The sequence below is a fragment of the Protopterus annectens genome, chromosome 10.part0 (assembly GCF_019279795.1).
Source record: "Protopterus annectens isolate FY-2018-M chromosome 10.part0, PAN1.0, whole genome shotgun sequence".
NCBI classification, from domain to species: Eukaryota; Metazoa; Chordata; order Ceratodontiformes; family Protopteridae; genus Protopterus; species Protopterus annectens.
In genome coordinates, this window is record NC_056744.1 from 540,071,392 (window position 1) to 540,092,604 (window position 21,213).

The window sequence follows — 21,213 nt, forward strand, 5'->3', positions numbered from 1 at the left end:
GCTCTGTATTAACGTCCTGAATTACGTTTTTGTTTGTAAAACTTCATCAGATTTGGGCTGCACTGACATCACTACTACTTCTCCATTTCCAGTACCACCTACTCAGATGTCTTCATATTCTCTTCCTGCTTCCTCGTTGCTACTGGTGATCTGGAAACAGAAAACGGCAGTGACCCCTCATATGGCGACCTGTTTTTTCCACTGAAAACAGGTCGCTGAATGAGGGGTCACTGCCGTTTTCTGTTTGTTCTATTGTTTGCTTTACAAGTAATCTTTGTTGACCTAGTGCAATTTTCTTTGGACTTCTAACTATTACCATAACTTAATTTTTATTAATTTCCTTATAACTTTCAGTGAAAAACATGGCAAATACACTATCCATGTAAAATTCAGTGTCTAAAACAATGATCCCTTCACCTTTATCGGCACCTTTAATGACTACACTCTCATTATACATTAAATCAGTAAGTGGTCTAGTCTGCTCTAAATTAAGATTATGAAATGAATTGTTCTGTTTTTTATTAAATTCATATATATATATATATATATATATATATATATATATATATATATATATATATATATATCATGTTCAATAGTTTTCTCAAATGTGCAAATTAAAGGGTTATTAGGAGGAGCAAAAGTGCTTTTTTGTTTACATCATTCAGACACAATAGAACATTGATTACCAACAAATGCCTTTAATTCTAAAGAATAAGTAAAACATTTAAATTCTATCATCATTTGCGAAATGTCTGGAATACCTGCTGGAATACAGGAAAGTCCTTTGCTGAGAACGAACAATTTATTCTGACTAAGTACATTTTTGGACAAGTTAAACAGCAATGTATGTCCATTACTCATTTCTTCAATTGACTCCATGTTGCAGGATGACGGTCTAATTTCTTCCCTTTCTCATTATTTTGGTAGCTCTTCTTTCTCAATTTCAGATCCAGCAGTGGCAGTTGTTGAACTTTGACAAAATTTACTGGATCTGCTGTAACAATATTAGAATCTATATGCTGAGGTTCAACAGTATGGAAAGATTTTCAGTCTACATTAACTGTTACTAGTTCATTCATAGTATTTTCTCCTTTCTTATTGGACCATGAGAAGATGCAGCCATATTTCAAATCATCTAAATCCCTTTTAATCTTTCTCTTTTTAGTTTTTTGAGATGTTGTTCATAAGCTGTTATTTTACCAGGTGTCTCGTCGAACTTTGAAGTGTGTACATTCACCTCAATTTTATCTACAAGTTCATCATATAATTGTTCTATCTCTAATTTGAGTGATTGCTCAGTCAATTCAAAGAATATGTTAATGAGCTTCATATATTCAAATGAGAATTCCAAACTAATTTGTTGACACTTCTTAAGTAAATCTGAATATTTCATTCTATATGTAGGCATCTTTAAGATGTGTAGACTTCTAGGAACAAATTTATATTTCAGGTATACTTCAAAGCTTTGATGCTGTCCCTGCAAACATTTATAGGCAGTCATCTTATGTTCAAATAGCTGAAGTTTACCTATGTATTCTAGCAGGTGAAGACCAGGTGCCTCCTCAACCCCCAAAGTAATCATGCCTTGTTTAGTTTCAACAAATAATAGATTGATAGAAACATCCAGAAGTTCATGAATAGTCAGCAAGGGTCTCATAGGTAAACTACTGGTAGAGAGTAGGACACCATTCATAACCAAGATTCTCATGTCCGAAATGCCTGGAACAACAAAGATAAAGCAAAAAACAAAATCCTCAGTGTAACGGTAAATCTGTAGTTTTAGCAAGGCAATAAAACATATAAGAAACACAGATCCACAGAGCCATGAAATATCACTTAAAAAGCCTTATTGTGAAATTTGATTTGCATTTTTATGTGAAAAATACATTTTAAGTTTTTAAGAGATATTTTGTGGCTTTGTGGATCTGCTTTTCTTATATGTTTTATTGCCTTGCTAAAACCACAGATTTATCGTTACACTGAAGATTTTGTTTTTTGCTTTATAAAAAATAGGAATATAAATTTATTCCACGGTGGGGAATTCACTGGGACAAACATAAGTCATGCCAACAACTATTATTTATGATTTAGGTCACTTGATCATGTATTTGAATTATTAGCAGTTTTCCAGATATGTAACAGACTAAACAGGATTGTAGGCCAGGCATAGATTACCCCATAGGATAGGAAACAGAGAAGAGAAAATGGGCTTTTAGATAGTCCGGATGACATAAAGAGCTCAGAGGTCTTTATTTATGAATATGCGGACAAAGAATTCTCTTTGATGTCTTAATATTGTGCTTACTATTGTCTAAATAAAAACATTAAAATGCATTGATACAAACGTTTACATGCTCAGTTATGTATCATAGTAATTCTGATCATTGCCACTTCCAGCCTCCGGTATGAAGTGTTTAATGGTCCCATCCACAAAATACCGGCCTGGGTTTTATTCATCTTCTAAATTCCACCTGCTTTATAATTCTTTTTACACCATTCCATTTCAGTTCCATTGCAGCTCCCTGTTATATTTCTCTTTAACCAGGTGGCTAAAGGTTCTGCAAACATTTTGAGCTTAGTTATTATATTTAGCCTGCGTTTTACTGCAAGCATTTCATGGATAACAGAAATTCTTTAAAAGTTTGAGACTCAGCATGGACTGCACAGCTTACCATAAGGGTGCATGTGATCCCCTGGCATCTGTGGAGGTGTCAGTCCCTGACGAAATGCATCTGTAGTATATGCAGCCTGGTCAATGGCAAGAAGCTGCTGCTGTTGTGGTAGTGTGGTGTATGAATTCATGATCACTTCCATGCCAGTGGGCGATCCTCCGTTTGTCTGTACTGTAAAGGAAATAGGAGACATGAGCAAGGAAAAAATAATAATAGTGGAAGACAATCATCTGTAGACAGTTGTTAAAAATAAAACTTAGTTGATAAGTAATCTATAATTCAAAAAGAATTGGCTGACAGAACATAGATAAGACAAAAAAAAAAAGAAAATGCTGAATTGTGTTCTGTACAGAAGCAGTACAGGAGCCCCAGAATCTTCAACACAAAATAAAGTTATTCAGATAAAAACAACTAAGCAATAAACCATAAAAATAGTTAAGTGCTTTTGTCCTTGGTTAAATGGGACATCATCAGAACTAAACTAACTTGCATCACTTCCTTTCTATAGTCGTTTGGATCTGCTGTTAAACAAAGCAGTTAAACAAAACCATTTTAGCTTACAGTAATAAATATCCACCAAAATCCTAAGACATTAATAAGAACAAATATCTTAAGATATCCTAAGGTGTGAAACATGTTAAAAAGAGATCATTATGGCACGGTGCCACAGTTCATTCTAACTTGTGTCCTGTCAATAACCAAGAAAACTCCAGAAATTTATATGTGAAGTGATCATATTTGTTTATAGTATTTTTTCATTGTTCTTAGTTTTTGGATTAGTTTGAGATGGAAACTCCTAGCATGTTTTTTGTTGTTATGGGAACTGTGTTTCCCAAACTCTTAAATGTAATTCTCAATGGAGTTTTTATAAAAACTGCCCTGCACATCAAAATACTTAAGTAGATATTATGAAAATAGAATCATTAGAATAAAGGCACATACTACCCTTTGTGAAAGTTGTTGACTCAGTATTTAAATACGTCATGTTGTTTGCATGTAACATGTACTCATCTGAGCCAAAATATTGGCATATATGCCAATTCTGTGTTTTGGGAATGTGGAACATTAGATACTAAGTTCATGTGCAGTCGGGAACATGAGGTATGCAATACAAAACTGGGTAAATCAATCTCCTACATAAATCATATTTGCTCACAACTCATTTCTATATTGAATTTCTGAGATACCTGGACTGCCATTTGCCTTACACACTCATACACATACATTTATTGCTAGATAGGGAGATCAGATAGATAGACAGACAGATAGAGACAGACAGATATGGACTGATTCAATGAGTATTGAAGAACTAATAAATCATTAGCTTCCTTACATTTCTGTTTTCTTTATTTTACATTTGATGTTGTGAATACAGTAACTATGACAACTTGACAGCAGGGCTTAAATTAGATTACTTAGAAACTGACTTCTTCATTTTCTGATTAATTAGTAAATGTCTCCATGTGTTCTATCCAATTTTCTAATTCATGTTTTCTTTGGTGATGCTATTATATTACTAGGCTTACTGACAGACTGGAATGCCACAAACCTAGTTTTCAATTTTTTTGTTCAAGAATCAGGGACAATGTCAAAAATAATTGGGGGGGGGCTCAAACATCAGGGACACTTTTGAATCTTACTGTAATGCATTTAAAAAGTTAATAGAACCACTGGATTTGCATCAAATATGCATTTTGTGATCAATAAGAACTGTAAAACTCATCTGGCATTACTGACCGACTGCAATCCTCATTGATTTACCAGAATGTCAGAAATGCTATGAGATACAGGGCAACAGTATGAAAAAAAAATTGGATCACCTCCCAGAATCAGGCTGAGAGGCTGGACCACACAATACTTAGTTTCTTTAGTCTATTCCTATTTTGCCAAATATGATTAACTACTAAATTTCATAATTTATTTTTCAAGCATTTTCTCCTTCGTTCATTCTGCCTATTCTTCAGTTTCCACGACTCACATGCACAAGCACAATTTGAGTGGCATGACTATATAGTTTAAGATGTTCATGTCTTATTAGACTAACTGGTTAATTGATTTTATGACATTGTAAATATTCTACTGCCTCTTTATTTAAATGATCAAATTAATATCACTTATTGTTCATCAATCATCTGTTCTTTGAATCATACTCTGAATACTATTCAAGCACTGTCACTCTATCTTCTTCAGCTTCTTTCAGTCTTTCTCAGTTTCTGATTTTAACCATTTGCTTAACATTTTCATGTATTTGTTTACTTGCTTATATCTTTTGTCTGATAAATTTGCTTAGTACAGGACTATCTGATATCAACAATTAGCACTCTCTTCTGAATGTTTTGATAAATTATTTAATTTATAATGATGGCAGGATACCATAGTATATAAAGCCATAGGTCAAAACCAACTGCCAAGGGCCAAGTGCTGTTATTGTCTGTATACCTCATGTGTGTCTCTACAAGTTGTACAATGTTGTAATGATTAAAAGGTCTTCTGGTTACAGTAAGCTGAACTGTTATCAACATATCCACACACTTATTATTTCTGGTAAATTGTTTAATGTATATGCTGCTTATCAGTTTCCCCACTTATTTAACAAAAAAACTTGATTTTCATTGGTCATACACACCTAGTTCAAAGTCTGCCAGATACAGTTATGGCAGTCCAACTTATACTGGCAAAACCATAACTGAATGACACACATACATTAAGAGTTTGCCAAAAGTAACTGTTCTAACAGATTCTAGCTTCATACTGTGTGTATTACTTGCCATGTTGCAAATTGCATCCTAGTTGTTCATACAATTTCCCTTGAGGTGGTATAAATACTATGTTAGTATTTAAAGTAAGACTCTGTTAGCAAACTTGGCTGTCTGCTTGCAAAATGAATAATTTAAGAAGGCACTTGACAACCTGTAGTACAACCTTTTTAAATAGCTAATTTATGTATACTAATTTGTTGTTCATATTGTCCTGATTTAATAAGGGCGGCCACGGTGGTGCAGTGGTTAGCATTGCCGCCTCACAGCAAGAGGTTCTCCGATTCGATCCTCGGCTGCGGTGCCTTCTGTGCGGATTCTGCATGTCCTCCCTGTGGTCGCGTGGGTTTCCTCTCCCACATCCCAAAGACATGCTGCAGGTGGATTGGACACTCTAAATTGGCCCTAGGTGTGCGTGTGAGTGTGCCTTCTGTGAAAGGTTGGGCTCCAGGCTGGCAACTTGACACCGTAAAACTCCACTGCCATTCAATGTGCGGACAGGTGATCCGCTGTGGCGACCCCTAACCGGGATAAAGCCAAAAGAAGAAGAAGAAGAAGATTGTCCTGATTTAATGGCTGAGGTATTCAGTTATTCAGCAAATAGCAGACTGAGATGTTTTATATCTCTATACCTTTTACATTATATATTATCAATTTATTGGAATGCATTTAATATAAAAGTGTAGTAACCTATTTCTATAGCAGTTTGACACAGAAAATTAAATCTATGACTTTTAATAGGCTTTGTCATTCAGTTTATGGCTTGATTCCCTTGGTTTCCATTTGACTATCATGTGATTCTGAGACATACTTAACCAGGCTTGTGCCTAGTCAGTTTACCAAGTTAAGAAGAAAATACATACATTTATTTTATTACAAGGCTGAGAAAGAAATGAAAGTGTGTGTCCTGCAATAAGGATTTACTCTAGTGATATACAGATGTTTGTAGATCTCAGAGAGAAAAAAAAAGTCCTGTAACATGATTCCTCCACCTTCATGAGATGACGCTGTATTATTGATTCATCCTCCAAAGGTTAAACTGTCTCTGAATATTTCCTCTGCCTTGGTCATTTCATTCAGTAACATATCAGTGAACTTTTACTATTGTCCAGTTATTGACACCCACTGCATTTATGACCTGTCTCAGTACCTAACTCAGCTGGACATAGAATACCTTGTTTGCTTTACTAATCCCCAAGATATGGAAGCTTGTGTGTTTAGAGCAAGTAATGGCCTCTCCATCCTCAATATGGAGAACTTTCCCAGCCATTGTCTTTCTTTGGTCCAGTGACAACACATGTGGTTTACATATGTGCATCAGTATGTGTTTGCATGACTAGATAGGACAGCTAGTAAATAACTCACTATTGTTTCTATCTCAGGTTTGGAGGCTAAGGCCCTGTGTATTACCACAGTGTGACCATTCTGACACTAGAACACTGAGGCAGTGAGCATGATAGCCATGCTCTTTAAAAAATGTAGATTACTACATTTTTACAAGGTCATGTGCAGTCGTTCAAGATGGATACCTACTTACCTGAACTTAGTCGTTGTGTGTTTTGCTGATCCTGTTGCTGTTGCTGTTGTCGTCTGGCAAGCTTTTTCATCTACCAATCAAACAGAAACACAACTTATTTAGCATAGTTCTTACAAGTTTGCTTCAAGAGAAATATATACATGGTTCATGAAGATAATACGTTGCGTTTGTTATGTTTACAAGGATGGATATGTATTTTGCAGAGATACATTTTTATTTCTACAAGAAATTAAACCATATCAACCCTTATACATTCTTTTTTTTTTTTTTTGCGGAAGTACACACAGTTTATTTTTTTTATTTATATATTCCAACATGGATATATCACCCTGCATGTAATTTATCACTCACAGTTTATTTACTTTATTTCAGATATTGCAGTCACTATTAACAAAAAAAAGGATGACTTAAAAAAGATAAACATTCATGTGAGGAACGTGCATATTTTGCAAAAGTTATTATAGATTTAGGAATGTTTAGAGATAGAACTGTCATACACTTTAACAGGAAGTTAAACTAATGTGTATAAATATATTGACTTAAAGCTGCCAAAATGGGGGCAAGTACAAGAAAAGATAAGCCCAAGTTTATCTGTCAAGTAGGTGATATGCTGGTGAATCAGCTGTATAGTAAGATAACCAAACCTAACAACTGTCAAGAAGTAATGCTGTGACTCAAACCTATATGCCATTGCTGTATCATTAATGTAAATTTGCAACAATGATAATAAAGCATGAAACCACTGAAACAACACACACTCACACACACAAACGTACAACAATTTCACTTTTTATGTACTGTTTTTAGGGATTCTTTTCTCACAAAGGATATGTATTGCTTTGTAGAACTGCCTTCGGTAACAGATATTCTGGTAATTAGTAACAGTTCTTGGAGTAATGTATCAGAACATATCCATATAGGATCAAAGGATCATAGGAAGTTACTAGGTTAATGGCCTGTGGGCCCTTACAAGCCTAACCAAATGTTACCCTTGTTGCCATGATCAGCACCTACTGTCCCTGTCCAAGAGGGACACAGGTGGAACACCCGGGGTGAATGTACGGTTACCCATCCAGTTTTCCAGATTGTGATTGTGTTGGGCCAATGAGTTGCTCTGTTAGATGTAAAGTGGGAGTCTATTCCAAAGATGTGGTAACCTCCAGGAGACAAATCTGTCCCTCCAGCAGGTTCTATTGATGTCACATATCAGGTTTAGGGTCTTTAGAGCGAGTAACCCGTGTGCCGTTTGACGTGCAGATGTGCAGCATTTCCAATAAAGTGGGGTCAGAGATCGCCTTATATACAAGGCAGACATCCCCGCTAAGTAGTCTGTATGAAACACAATAAAGTGACAGTGATTTCAGTTGAGCCACGTAGCTGTTGAAGACCTTCAATTTTCTTTGTAAGGAATCTTTGTGTTCTCTCCAATTGCTGCAGGTGATTTGAAAGGTACATGCCAAAAGGGGTATTGTACTCAATTATTGGCCTAATGAGTGAACAGTACAGGGAGGTGATAACTGCAATTTTTCTTGAGGCAATGCCCTTACTTATGTATTTATTTATTTAACATTTGTTTGTCAGATAAAGTCCAACTGGACAACAAGTGTCCATTTTCAGCAGAGGCCTGAGGAGAAAAACTCCATAAGTTTACAGAGAGAAGAAAAATTCATAAAAGAGACATTACAGAGTAGTAGCATACAGATTGTAGACTTTACAGCAGTTAGTATACAATAAGAGGATATTACCCCTTTTGGTTGGAAATACAAGTATACAAAATATACAATGAGAGTACATAAGAACCTGGTAGAGCATTACAAGATATTACACAACTGAATAAGAGTTTAAAAATGTTTAAGTTTCCATACATACAGTCAAGCAAATATACATGTAAGATGTGTGTGTGTGTGTGTGTGTTTGTGTTTGTGTGTGTGTGTGTGTGTGTGTGTGTGTGTGTGTGTATTTTCACAGGAAGATGGTAAATGATACCAGCTGCATCAATGCGGGGTTTTCACCTGGGACAGAATCAGATGACAAGACGTGATGTCATCCTGCAAGCTATTCCAGCAGTAATATTTGACATATCAATTTAAGAACTCTCTGAGAGAGATACTGAGTATTCCATATTTGTCTTTGACCTGATAGGATCTAGACCCATTCACCACATTTGCCTTGCTTGCTCTATAAGTTAACTAGGATATACTAATTCTCTGGATATAGTCAGGAATATAGCAAAGCTTAATTTAGATGTTTTTATTTATTTACCTGAGACTGTCCTACAATGCTGTTTTAAATATTTCCTGTGATTTTGAATTCTGATATTATTGTGATTATTTACTGAGTATTTTCTTGTTCTTCTATTATTTATTATTAAATATATTTAAACCTTTCCTTGTGGCTGATATATTTGGTGACACTGTGGGCCACTCCTAATAGTCTTGCTCTTGGTCAAACTACCATTTGTATTAACAGTAACATTACACAGTAAGATTGGATACCATTGTTAAGGGCCTTAAAGTAGTTGATAAAGAGTTGGCTAGTGGTAGTGATAACTATCTTACAGTCTGGGTAGAAGGGGACATAGCTAGTAAACCTCTGCCAGCCTCTCCCAGGTGTGTGTGTGTGTGTGTGTGTGTGTGTGTGTGTGTGTGTGTGTGTGTGTGTGTGTGTGTGTGTGTGTGTGTGTGTGTGTGTGTATGTGTGTGTGTGTGTGTGTGTGTGTATAACTCAAACCTCAAAGTGGGTGTGTCTCAGCTACTTGGGCAGGGACACAAAGTACTGGTTGTACAGAGAGGGTGCTGTAGGTCTTAGCTTGGCCACTCATCTGAGATCTCAGCTCTATAGTTGTGCCAGTGGGGAGTCTTACTGGGGATGTGGGAAAGAGAGAAAAGCCATCCCCAGACTGACTATGGTCTCTGTGTGCTCTTAAGGGAACTTGCACTTGATAAGGAGAACTGCATCTGAAAATACTGTGTGTGTACTTGTCATCCTCTCAATGTACATCCCCCACTGCTGCTAGTGGTGAGGATTGAGGTTCCTCAGGGTGGGGCATCACATATATTGCTTGGCAGTGGTATGATATCCACATATTGGGATTCAGTGTTGTGGATATTGAATTCCTGTAGCTTGTAAACAGTGGTCACTAAGCAAGGTGTTTGTACTCTCAAACAGTCACACAGTGAACATTCAGAGTTTCACATCACAATAGTTTTATTTATTTTTTGTTAGCTTAGTTAGTCAGGAGGAGCAGCCAAGGATGTCAGCAGTGGAGTATGACAAGCTGACATGGAGCCATTTGGCTGAGATGTGCCAAGACAAAGGACTGGTGCATGCCAGCCTGAATAAAGCAGAAATGATTGCAGCCTTGTTCACAGCTGCATCACAGACCAACAACCAGGAGGACACTCTGACTAGCATTGGGAATTTACAACTCTCATGAAATGAACAGTTCAACCTTTCTACAGAGAACCTGTCTGGAGTTAAAGAGACTTGAAATGGAGGAAAAAACATTTGGAACTGAAATCAGCAGAGAGACTGCAGCAGGGGAAACAAATGGAATTAGAAGCAGCAGAGAGACTGAGACTTCTGGAAGCTGAGGAAAATGAGAGGCAGAGGCAACATGAAAATGAGATGCTGACTCTTCGCATGGAGTTAATGAGGAAGACAGTAACCAAACTCCAGAAGCAACAAAAGTCAGTAAATTTCTACAACAATTTACAGAGGCTGATAATTTTGATTGTTTTATTCATATGTTTGAAAGGGTTTGTAAACAGTATAATGTTGACCAAGGGTTCTGGGTATGGTTCCTGACGCTCTTACTCCTTGGTAAAGCTGCAACTGCTATTTCTAAATTGTCTGATACTGATCGCTTAAATTATAATACTCTTTAAAAAGTGTCTAGTGCACTGTTTTAAGTTAACACATGAAGCTTATAAAAAAAAGTTTTGTGAGCATAGACCCAAGGCAGATGAAAGTGTGTGTGAATATATTGCTGAGTTAAATACTTATTTTCATAGTTGGCTGAGTGAGTGTCAGGTCACCACTTTTTAAGGGCTGGCAGACCTTATGGTGAGGGAACAAGCCCTTAGCACTTTGCCTGAGGACATGATAATCTGGTTAGTAGATAGGCAATGCAATATTGCAGATGAGTTGGGGAAAAAGGGAGACCTATACCTAGGAAGCAGGACATCACTGCACAGGAAAGGGATACCCAGTGCTGCTCATGGGTCTAAGGCAACCCATGATGGGCAGCTTAAACCACTCCAACAGAGTCTGCCAGTATCAGGGGAAGCCACTAGTTCAGGTACATGGCCAGGACTAAGGGTTAAACGTTGTATATGCAACCAGTGGGGCCATGTAGCATATAGATGTCCATGGAGGCAAGGTGGGGAACAAAAGGTGGGAGAGACAGTAAGTGGGAATGACAGAATGCCAGCAGTAAGATGTCTGGAGACAACAAGGGTACCAAACTACCACAAGAGGTTACATCCTATCATAGTAGATGGGAAATAGGCCACTGCTAAGAGAGACACAGCCTCTGACCTAACCATTGTGAAACCTTCAATGGTTAAAGAGGAGAACTACTTGCTTGGGCAGTCTACTCTAGTCAGAGTATTAGGAGGGGATCCCATTCCAAATACATTTGGCTAAGGTTCACCTAGACTGGGAGGGTAGAAAAGGAAGCAAACAAGTAGGTCTGTTTGAGGATATCCCTGCAGAGGGTCTATATTATGTGATCAAACAGTGAAATGTTCGAACATGTAATAATCGACCCCTAAAATGTCAAACCGTTGGAATGTCGAACGGTTCAATTGAGATCACTGTACAGTGTGGATACCCATTGTCTGCACTGTAGTGCAATCTCGGAGTTGGTATATTTAAGTAACTGGGGTGCAGGGGGGCTTGCCCCCCTGCTTAAAGTGTTCTTATGATTTGTCTGGGTGTTTTATGGGGGTTTTTTTGCCATTCAACATTACAGCGTTTCAACATTTAGGGGTCGATTATTACATGTTCAAACATTTCACTGTTGGATCATGTAATATAGACGTCCCTGCAGATGGCCCGACAGGGAATTATTTTGATAATGCAGTACCTTGTGCATATGCAGTTACACGCAGTCAGGCTTGGAGACAAGCACATGGGTCTGGTAGTCTTGGGGAGACTCAAACAGACCTCAGACTTGAAGCCAGAACTGGTGTGGTGGTTACTTCAAAGAGGGAGCTGTGCTGTAATAATGAGACTGAAGGTGAGCCAGAGCTGCTTGTGAGTACTGATGTTCCCTTGGAAAGAGTGACTGCAAGGGCAGAGATGAGTAGTAGTAGCCAGGCTGACAGTGAGACACCGCTCTCAGAGAATACCAGACTTCCTGTGGAAGGGGAGCTGAGAAGGGTTATAAAGAGAGACTTGATACAGGCACAGCTCTCAGACCCTACATTACAAGGACTGAGGAATGTTGCTAGTGAGGCACCTGATTCTCAAGAAAAGGGGGAATCTTTATACTGGGACAAAGGGTTACTGTATAGAGAGTAGACCCCTGAGGGAGGGCTAGAGGGTGAGCGAATACAGCAGTTGGTAGTACCCAGAGCCTACCATCTGGCACTTCTAGCCATAGCCCATGGCATTCTCTTTGCAGGACATATGGGCATAATGCATGCCAAGAGACATATTATTCAGAACTTTTATTGGCCTGGGACAATGATGGTAAACTTATGACATGTGTGTCAAAGGTGATACACCACAACATTTTGTGTGATACACCAATGTTCACCAACACCCGAGTTATCAGAGAAAGTGAATGAACAAAAATACAAGAAATATGTGACCCTGCACTTATCTATTAAAACTCAGCAACAAAAAAGTCATTAATCAATTCTAATCAAATCAAATGCAATGTGTTAAAAGTAGGGTAATTTTAGTGCATCATTTTAAGCCCAGTTATCAGTGCACATATCGTTTTTTCCTACTGTAAGTCGCTCTTTTTTCTTTTACTTTTCTAATACATAGTAGCACATGCGATTTGACTGTATTTTTTTTAAATAAATAAATATGTAAAGAATTGGGGTTTTTTTTTGTTCAGGGAGGGGGTGACACACCAGCAGAGACATCACCAAAAGGTTCACCATTACTGGCCTGGGATTTCCAGAGATGTAACTGGGTACTTCAGGACCTGAGAGCAGTGCCAAAAGGTAGGCAAGGCAGGAGACAAGGTCAAGACTCCTTTGATGCCTTTGCTTGTGATTGAGGAACCATTTCAGAGGGTAGCTATGGATATTGTGGGGCCTCTGAGTACCCCAAGTTCCATAGGGAAGAAGTATATCCTATTGGTAGTAGATTATGCTACTAGATACCCTGAGGCTGTGGCCCTGTCCTCCGTTGAGGCAGAAAAGGTGGCAAATGCTTTGTAAGAGATTTTCAGAAGGGTAGGTTTCCCTAAAGACATACTGACTGACAGAGGTGCCAGTTTCATGTCAGACTTGCTGTCTTGTCTGTGGAAGAACTGTGGGGTGATGCATCTAAAGACCACCCCCTGCCATCCCCAGACTAATGATCTGGTTGAGAGGTTAAACTCTACACTAAAGACCATGCTATGGGCATTTGCAGACCAGTTTAAGAGGGGGTGGGACAAATATTTGCCACATCTGTTGTTTGCTTACAGAGTAGTGCCCCAGGAATCCACAGGTTTTTCACCCTTTGAGTTGCTGTATGGGCATAGGGTGAGGGGACCTCTATATTTGATTCATGATGAGTGGGAGGGTGAGTGTGAATCCCACAAGGAGACTGTTGTGGTATATGTCCTAAATCTCAAGACAAGGCTCAGGGAACTCATGGGTTTGGCCCAGGATAACTTGGCAGAAGCCCAACAGCAGAAAAAGGTCTGGTGTGACAGGCATGCTCGAGCTACAGAGTATGCTGTAGGGCAGCAGGTTATGGTTCTCATTCCTGGATAAAAAAGCTAGGAAATCACTCCACTGGTCACCCACAAGTAAAAAATAAAGTCTGTTTTATTAAGCGCTTTTCATCTCTCCTTATAGGGAGACGCCTTCAGATAACAGACATGTACAAATGCAAAGTTTAAATAAAAATTCATCAATCATGACACACTTAACACACACCTCCATTTAAAGACACCCTTCCCTGTAACATCCACATATTATTAACTATAACATTTATTTCAGTATTTTACAAGTAATGCCTTAAATATACTCTTACTAAAATATTTAGCCTAAAATTCATAATCAACATTATTTATTTCATGTATATTTTTATTTTTGTCTTCATTCTGATGAAAATTAAAATATTTAAATATTAAAATAATTCATCCTGACCCATTCTGTCCACATGACAGCACCTTACAACCAGAGGGTATGGACTCCCTTACACCTTTCATGAGTCTACCTCTCTAGATTTTTCAATTTAAGAATACACAGTATAGAATACACTTCATTCAATCCTGGCAAATGTCAGGCGTCTGCACAAAGCTGCCACCTCAATTCAAGTTTCTCCAACATTAATGAATAGGGACCACCTCTTCCATCTGAATTCACACAGTCAATAGCCCTAAATTTGAATGTATGATCTGGAAATGCTTCAACATGTCTAGCTAGGGCACTTTCTTTTTTCGTTTTGGAAATGTAATATAAATGCTCATATGCTCTTTCCCTTAATTTGCAGTCAGTTTTTCCAATATAGAAAGCTGGACAGTGTTGGCACTGAGCCATGTAAACTACTGCTCTACTCTGACAGTTGATCTTATGTTTGGTCACATATTTCTGTTCCCTCAATGTGAAGCATTGGCCAGAACAGAGCACTGAACCACAGCCCTTATCCAGTACCCCAGAATAGAAGGGGGGTCAGACCACAACATCAGAACAACAATACCAACACAAACAAGAGGAACAGGCGGAAGAGGCACAGATAATTTATGGAGAGGAGCAATCTGAACACACCTGTGAGATCGTATATAACTCTGACCATGACTTTAAAATATATAATTATACAACGATGAATATTGAACAGAGCTTGGCTGATTTTTTAGCCAAGGGGCAGAGTTTTGTTCCTTCATGCAAATTGGACATTGCAAATACACTTATAGACCTGAAACTTTTCGTAAGAAAACTAAACTTTAGGGTGTTATTTGGTCAAGACAATAATGTCATGCATGAATATAAATTGGCTAGTACATTTTATCCACATTTACACACTACTTTGCATCTTTTCGAACAAATTTGTGAGTTGGACTTACAAAGCATAATAGAACAAGGCAACAGGCAGAATATATTTGTCCAAAACACTAGTAAGAATGAAAAATTGTTGTTAAAAGGGCTAAGACAGGGAGCGATACATGTAATGCAACCCAATAAGGGGGGGAGGGTGGCAACTATGTTTACTGAGGATAACATCAACAAGACGGAAAATGTGTTGCACAGTGAAACATATGAGGAAGTCTCTAGATCAGAGGTTAATAGAGCTTATTCAAGAATTAAATATTGGTTAAGTGATCGGTTCATTGAGGCTAGGATTAATATAGACCTCTTCAACTATTTAGTAATGCCAGCTCCAAGAATCCCAATATTTTTTGGAATACCAAAGGTCCATAAAAGTATAATAAATCCCACCATGAGACAATTGGTGGACGCAAGGCACAGTATCACGTACTCCCTGGCAAAGGTCATAGATCAAAAGTTGAAGAGATATGTGACCCAGGAGAGTCAAATTTGTAAAGACTCCTGGACCTTCCTCTCAAACATTAATGCAATAGAGTTTAACCCCATTTATAATTTTATTACAGTTGACGTAAAAGATCTATACTTTTCTATAGAAGGAGTAGAATGGGTAAGCTATATGATGCGCAGTAAAGAAGCACCTGAGGATGAAGTTTCTCTTGTATGTGAACTCATAGACATAGTGCTAACACAGAATTTTATAACTTTCAACAACATGTATTACTTGCAGAAAATTGGAGTGGCTATGGGTTCTCCATGTGGTGCCAGCCTAGCGAACTTAGTAATGGCATATTGGGAGTGGCATTTTGTGAGAAACAATAAGGAGATTGCCAGTTGGATTATCCATTACACTAGGTTCTTGGATGATATTTTTATGATTTATAATGGGGATGAAAAACAAGCTATAGATACGGTTACTTATTTTAACAATGCAACCCAGTTTTTTACATTCGCATTTACTTTCAGCACTGAATCAATAGCCTATTTGGACATAAACCTCAGGAAAGACATCATTACCAACAGTTACTGTGCATGAGTTTTCCGGAAGGAAACATATTCTGACACATTCCTTCACTTTACTAGTTGCCATCCATTACATCAAAAACGTTCAGTAGTCAAGGGGCAATTAGTAAGAGCTGCCCGGATGGTGACCAGTGATGATGAATTTGTGTTGGAATGCAATAACCTGAGGAACATGTTTAGGGTAAGATGTTATCCAGAGCAACTAATCAATGAATTGATTAGAGAAGTCCAGGATAAGAGGGCCGGTGGTTTTTACAAACCAATTTTGAGCATTAAGGGTACGATAGGAGGTATCAATGTAGGGGACATGAATATGGTACCAAGGATGAGAGAATACAGTACTACAGCCCTGATATAGTGTCAATGCCCCAGCATTATACTCCCTTATTAACAAAAATTGGTCATTAATTTTGAATGACAATGTTTTCAGGCATAAATTCTGTGAAGCACCAAGAATAGTGTTCCAACGAGGGCAAAACCTGAAAAATATATTACAATACAAGGCAAAAGGTGTAACTACACGAACAGTTATGGGTAAATGTAATATGTGTAACTTTTGCAAACACATGCAGGTTGGCCAATGCTTCATGTTGAGGAAACAGAAATATGTGACCAAACATAAGATCAACTGTCAGAGTAGAGCAGTAGTTTACATGGCTCAGTGTCAACAATGCCCAGCTTTCTATATTAGAAAAGCGGACTGCAAATTAAGGGAAAGAGTATATGAGCATTTATATTATATTTCCAAAACGAAAAAAGAAAGTGCCCTAGCTAGACATGTTGAAGCATTTCCAGATCATACATTCAAATTTAGGGCTATTGACTGTGTGAATTAAAATGGAAGAGGTTGTCCCGATTCATTAATGTTGGAGACAGACGCCTGCCATTTTCCAGGATTGAATGAAATGTATTCTATCCTGTGTATTCTTAAATTGAAAAATCTAGAGAGGTAGACTCATGAAAGGTGTAAGTGAGTCCATACCCCTCTGGTTGTAAGGTGCTGTCATGTGGACAGAATGGGTCAGGATAAATTATTTTAATATTTTAATATTTTAATTTTCATCAGAATGAAGACAAAAATAAAAATATACATGAAATAAATAATGTTGATTATGAATTTTAGGCTAAATATTTCAGTAAGAGTATATTTAAGACATTACTTGTAAAATATTGAAATAAATGTTATAGTTAATAATATGTGGATGTTATAGGGAAGGGTGTCTTTAAATGGAGGTGTGTAAGTGTCACATGATTGATGACTTTTTTATTTAAACTTTGCATTTTTACATGTCTGTTATCTGAGGAAGTCTCCCTGTAAGGAGAGATGAAAATCGCTTAATAAAACAGACTTTATTTTTTACTTGTGGGTGACCAGTGGAGTGATTTCCTAGCTTTTTTATCCAGTTTGTGTTTTTTTTGGCTTTTCTAGTGTTTACATGGTTCTTATTCCTGTCAGACACAAAAAGCTGCAGGCAGCTTGGAAGGGACCCTTCAAAGTGGTAAGGAAGTTCAGTGATGTTAACTACATGATAGAACTGCTAGGTAGAAGGCAGATGCAAAAACTGTATCATGTGAACATGATGAAACCTTACCATGACAGGGAGGCCCTGATGCTAAGTATTTGCAGTAAAAGGCAGGAGGAGTCTGAGAGGGGGATCTATGGCCACAGGGAGACAGCCAGCCACATCCCAAACTACTATGGTGGAGCCTAGGGTTGCAGGCATGTGATAGGACAGTGCAGTGGACTGGGTCAGCAATGCCAAGGCAGCTAAAGTCTCAAGACAGGGAATGGTGTAAGGTATTCCCATATAGGCTCAACCCTCTCAAACATATCTCAAGGTTCACTTGAAAAACTTGCTTGAGTCTTTGAGAAGGGGAGAAATGTCACAAAAGGAGATACTGCCAGCCCAGCTATCTGGAATTTTTTAAATAACTATATGTCATTTGAGAATATCAACATGATTCATATGCTTGTGCTACAAATGTATTTGAACTGTATGTCATATAAGATAGATTGTACAGATGTGTGCTGAAGAGATAGTTTGTAAAGCATTGAGCTTAAAGATGTAACCATATTGTACCCTACTGAATTAGAACAGAAATGTACCTGCACTACTGTAATTGTTTAGATGTATTTATTTTAACAATGGAAACTAGAACACCAGAGGTTAACTTCAGAAATAAATAGCTGAAATTAAATTACTTTATAGCCATGTAATAAACAGATGTTATCTTTCAGTTTCAGTGCAGTAACAGACACAATGTCTAGAACTAGAGGTACACTGTATTGTCTTGGACGTGTTTTTATTGCTTTATGACTTCCAGGATCTGCCTTAGATCTAAGAAAAGCCTTGTCTATGTATTTTCACAAGGAAATGATAAATGCTACCAAGTGCATCAGTGGGGGGTGGGTTCACCTGGGATAGTGATGTCATCCTGCAAGCTATCCCAGCAGTAATATTTGACATATCAATTTAATAACTCTCTGAGAAAAAAACTGAGCATTCCGTATTTGTCTTTGACCTGGCAGCATCAAGACCCACTCACCACATCTGCCTTACTTGCTCTGTAAGTAAGTTAACTAGGATATATTAATTCTGCAGATATAATCAGGAATATAGCAAAGCTTAATTTAGATGTTTTTCTTTATTTATTTGAGACTGTCCTGCAATGTTGTTCTAAATATTTCCTGTGATTTAGAACTCTGATGTGACTGTGATTACATACTGAGTATTTTCTTGGTTTTCTATTATTTATTATTAAATATATTTAAACCTTTCCTTGTGGCTGATATTTGTGAGATACATTTAAATTCAGAGAGTACTTGCATATTTATATGGTGGGCCACTCCTAATAGCCTTGCTCTTGGTCAGACTACCATTTGAATTAACAGTAACATTACACAATAAGACTGGACACCCTTTCTTAAGGGCCCTAAAGTAGCTGGTAAAGAGTTGGCTGGTGGCAGTGATAACTACCTTATAGTCTAGGCAGAAGGGGGCATAGCTAGTAAACTTGTGCCAGCATTTTCCAGGTCTGTGTTTATAAATTAATTCTCAAAGTGCATGTCTGTGTCAGCTATTTGGGCAGGGACAAAAAGCACTGGTTGTACAGAGAGGGTGCTGGAGGTCTTGGTTTGGCCACTCAGCTGAGATCTCAACTCTATAGCTGTGCCAGTGTGGAATCTTACTGGGGATCTGAAGAAAGAAGGCAAAACCATCTCTAGACTGAATGTGGTCTCTGTGCTTTTAAGGGAAATTGCACTTGATGTAGAGAGCTGCATCTGGAAACACTGTATGTGTACTTGTTATCCTCTAAGTGTACATTCCCTACTGGTGTGAGTGGTGAGGATTGAGGCTGCTTGATTAATGGTCCAGGGTGGGGCATCACACCGGGTTTGCTAGTAACTGCAGATTGAGGCAACATCATCTTTTCCCCACCAGATGACTCTTCACAACAGTATAAGCTGTAGAGTAAATACATCTGGTACTCGAACAATGGCCTAGCATTTAATGTTAATGAGTCATAAGCTATGTCCCTTGGTAAGAAACAGGTGGCAGTTAACAACTACACTGATGGTCAGGCGCTAAAAAATGTTCAGATTGTTAACGACCTTTTTATGTTGATTCATCACCACAGCTTTGCATAAAGGTATTTAGTACTCAAGACAATAGCCTGCTGCTCAGCAGAAGTTATTATTCCCCTGCCTACCCCTTTAATCTTAATTTTAATTTTTTAATCTTTAATAACAAATATTATTGTTACTCTAAAGGGGTGGCGTATGTTGCACTATGCCAATTGTGTGATGGGTTCTATGTGGGGAAGACAATCAGGCCATTAGACAAAAGGTGTATCAACACATTTATGACAATCATAAAAATGAAAATAATGCCCTTTTTAAACATGTCAATGCCCACCCCACACATAAGTTTAAATTTTGTGTCATCAACCATGTAGACTTGGGACCCCAGGGAGGGCCATCTGACAATTTCCTTGAGTTCAAAGAGTTAAAATGGCAGATTAATACTAATGCATTAACTAAGAGATGAGAGATGCACCACACCATAAAACGTATCTCAACGATTTATTCAGAGCTGTATCTCAACAAGACAAAAAACAACAAACAATGGATTAGCGCTTTCAGCTATCAAAGCCTTCTTCAGATCCACATTCAAAAGCCACATCTCAATCTAATATAAAGCATATAGCAGCCAATGACAAAAAACATGTAAACAAGCTGCTTTGCTCTAACAAATACAAGTGCTTATACAAGCACTTCATCATCCAATGTGTTTCGTTATTCTAATTAGCTTTGACTAGCAAGTTAAGATGGAAAATATAAATTAGACTTTGCTTTCTCAAACATCATTGGTCTTGTTTGTTGTTTTTTGCCTTGTTGAGATACAGCTCTGAATAAATTGTTGAGATACGTTTTATGGTGTGGTGCATCGCTCATCTCTTAGTTATCATTGTGATTTTGCTGAGCAACCTTAAACAGAACATTCTTCTGCCTTTTTGTTAATACTAATGCATGTGAATTTCCTGGGCTGAATGATAGAATATCATTAGGCCCACTATTAAAGCTTAAATCTACATATTTTTTATAATGAATATAAAAAAATGGAACTCATAGGATATCTTTCTGTATTTATACTTTTATTATGGTCAAGCATGTTTTTATTTTGTTTCCAATTTTGTGGTTGTGTATTTGTGGATAACTGTTTTTTAAAAAAATAATTGAGTTTTTTTCTGATGATTTTTACATACATATGGGAGGGACTTGTGTTAAACCAATGACAGGGCAGGAATTGATATTTAAAGTGCTGCTTTTGCTGTATTGTTTACTCTGAAGAAGTCTGATTTTAGATGAAAGCACTCAATAAAACTGTCATGTTGTGGTACTAGTAGTGTCCTGTGGTCTCCTACATCTAACTTCTTGTTGGTGGATTTTTGTGGACTTACTGGCCTAGCATTTAATGTTAATGATTCATAAGCTATGTCCC

The 21,213-nt window shown here is 37.6% G+C and overlaps 1 protein-coding gene across 1 annotated transcript in view; it reads right to left on the bottom strand.

Annotated features, from left to right (window-relative positions):
- The window catches only part of LMX1A (LIM homeobox transcription factor 1 alpha), a 741,391-nt gene that overhangs the window by 27,187 nt on the left and 692,991 nt on the right, over positions 1–21,213 (bottom strand). Inside the window, exons 6-7 of the mRNA XM_044085395.1 lie at positions 6,969–7,038; positions 2,676–2,846 (exon numbers count right to left, since the gene is read on the bottom strand). Coding sequence (XP_043941330.1) covers positions 2,676–2,846; positions 6,969–7,038 — 241 coding nt within the window. The remainder of the gene's footprint in view (positions 1–2,675; positions 2,847–6,968; positions 7,039–21,213) is intronic.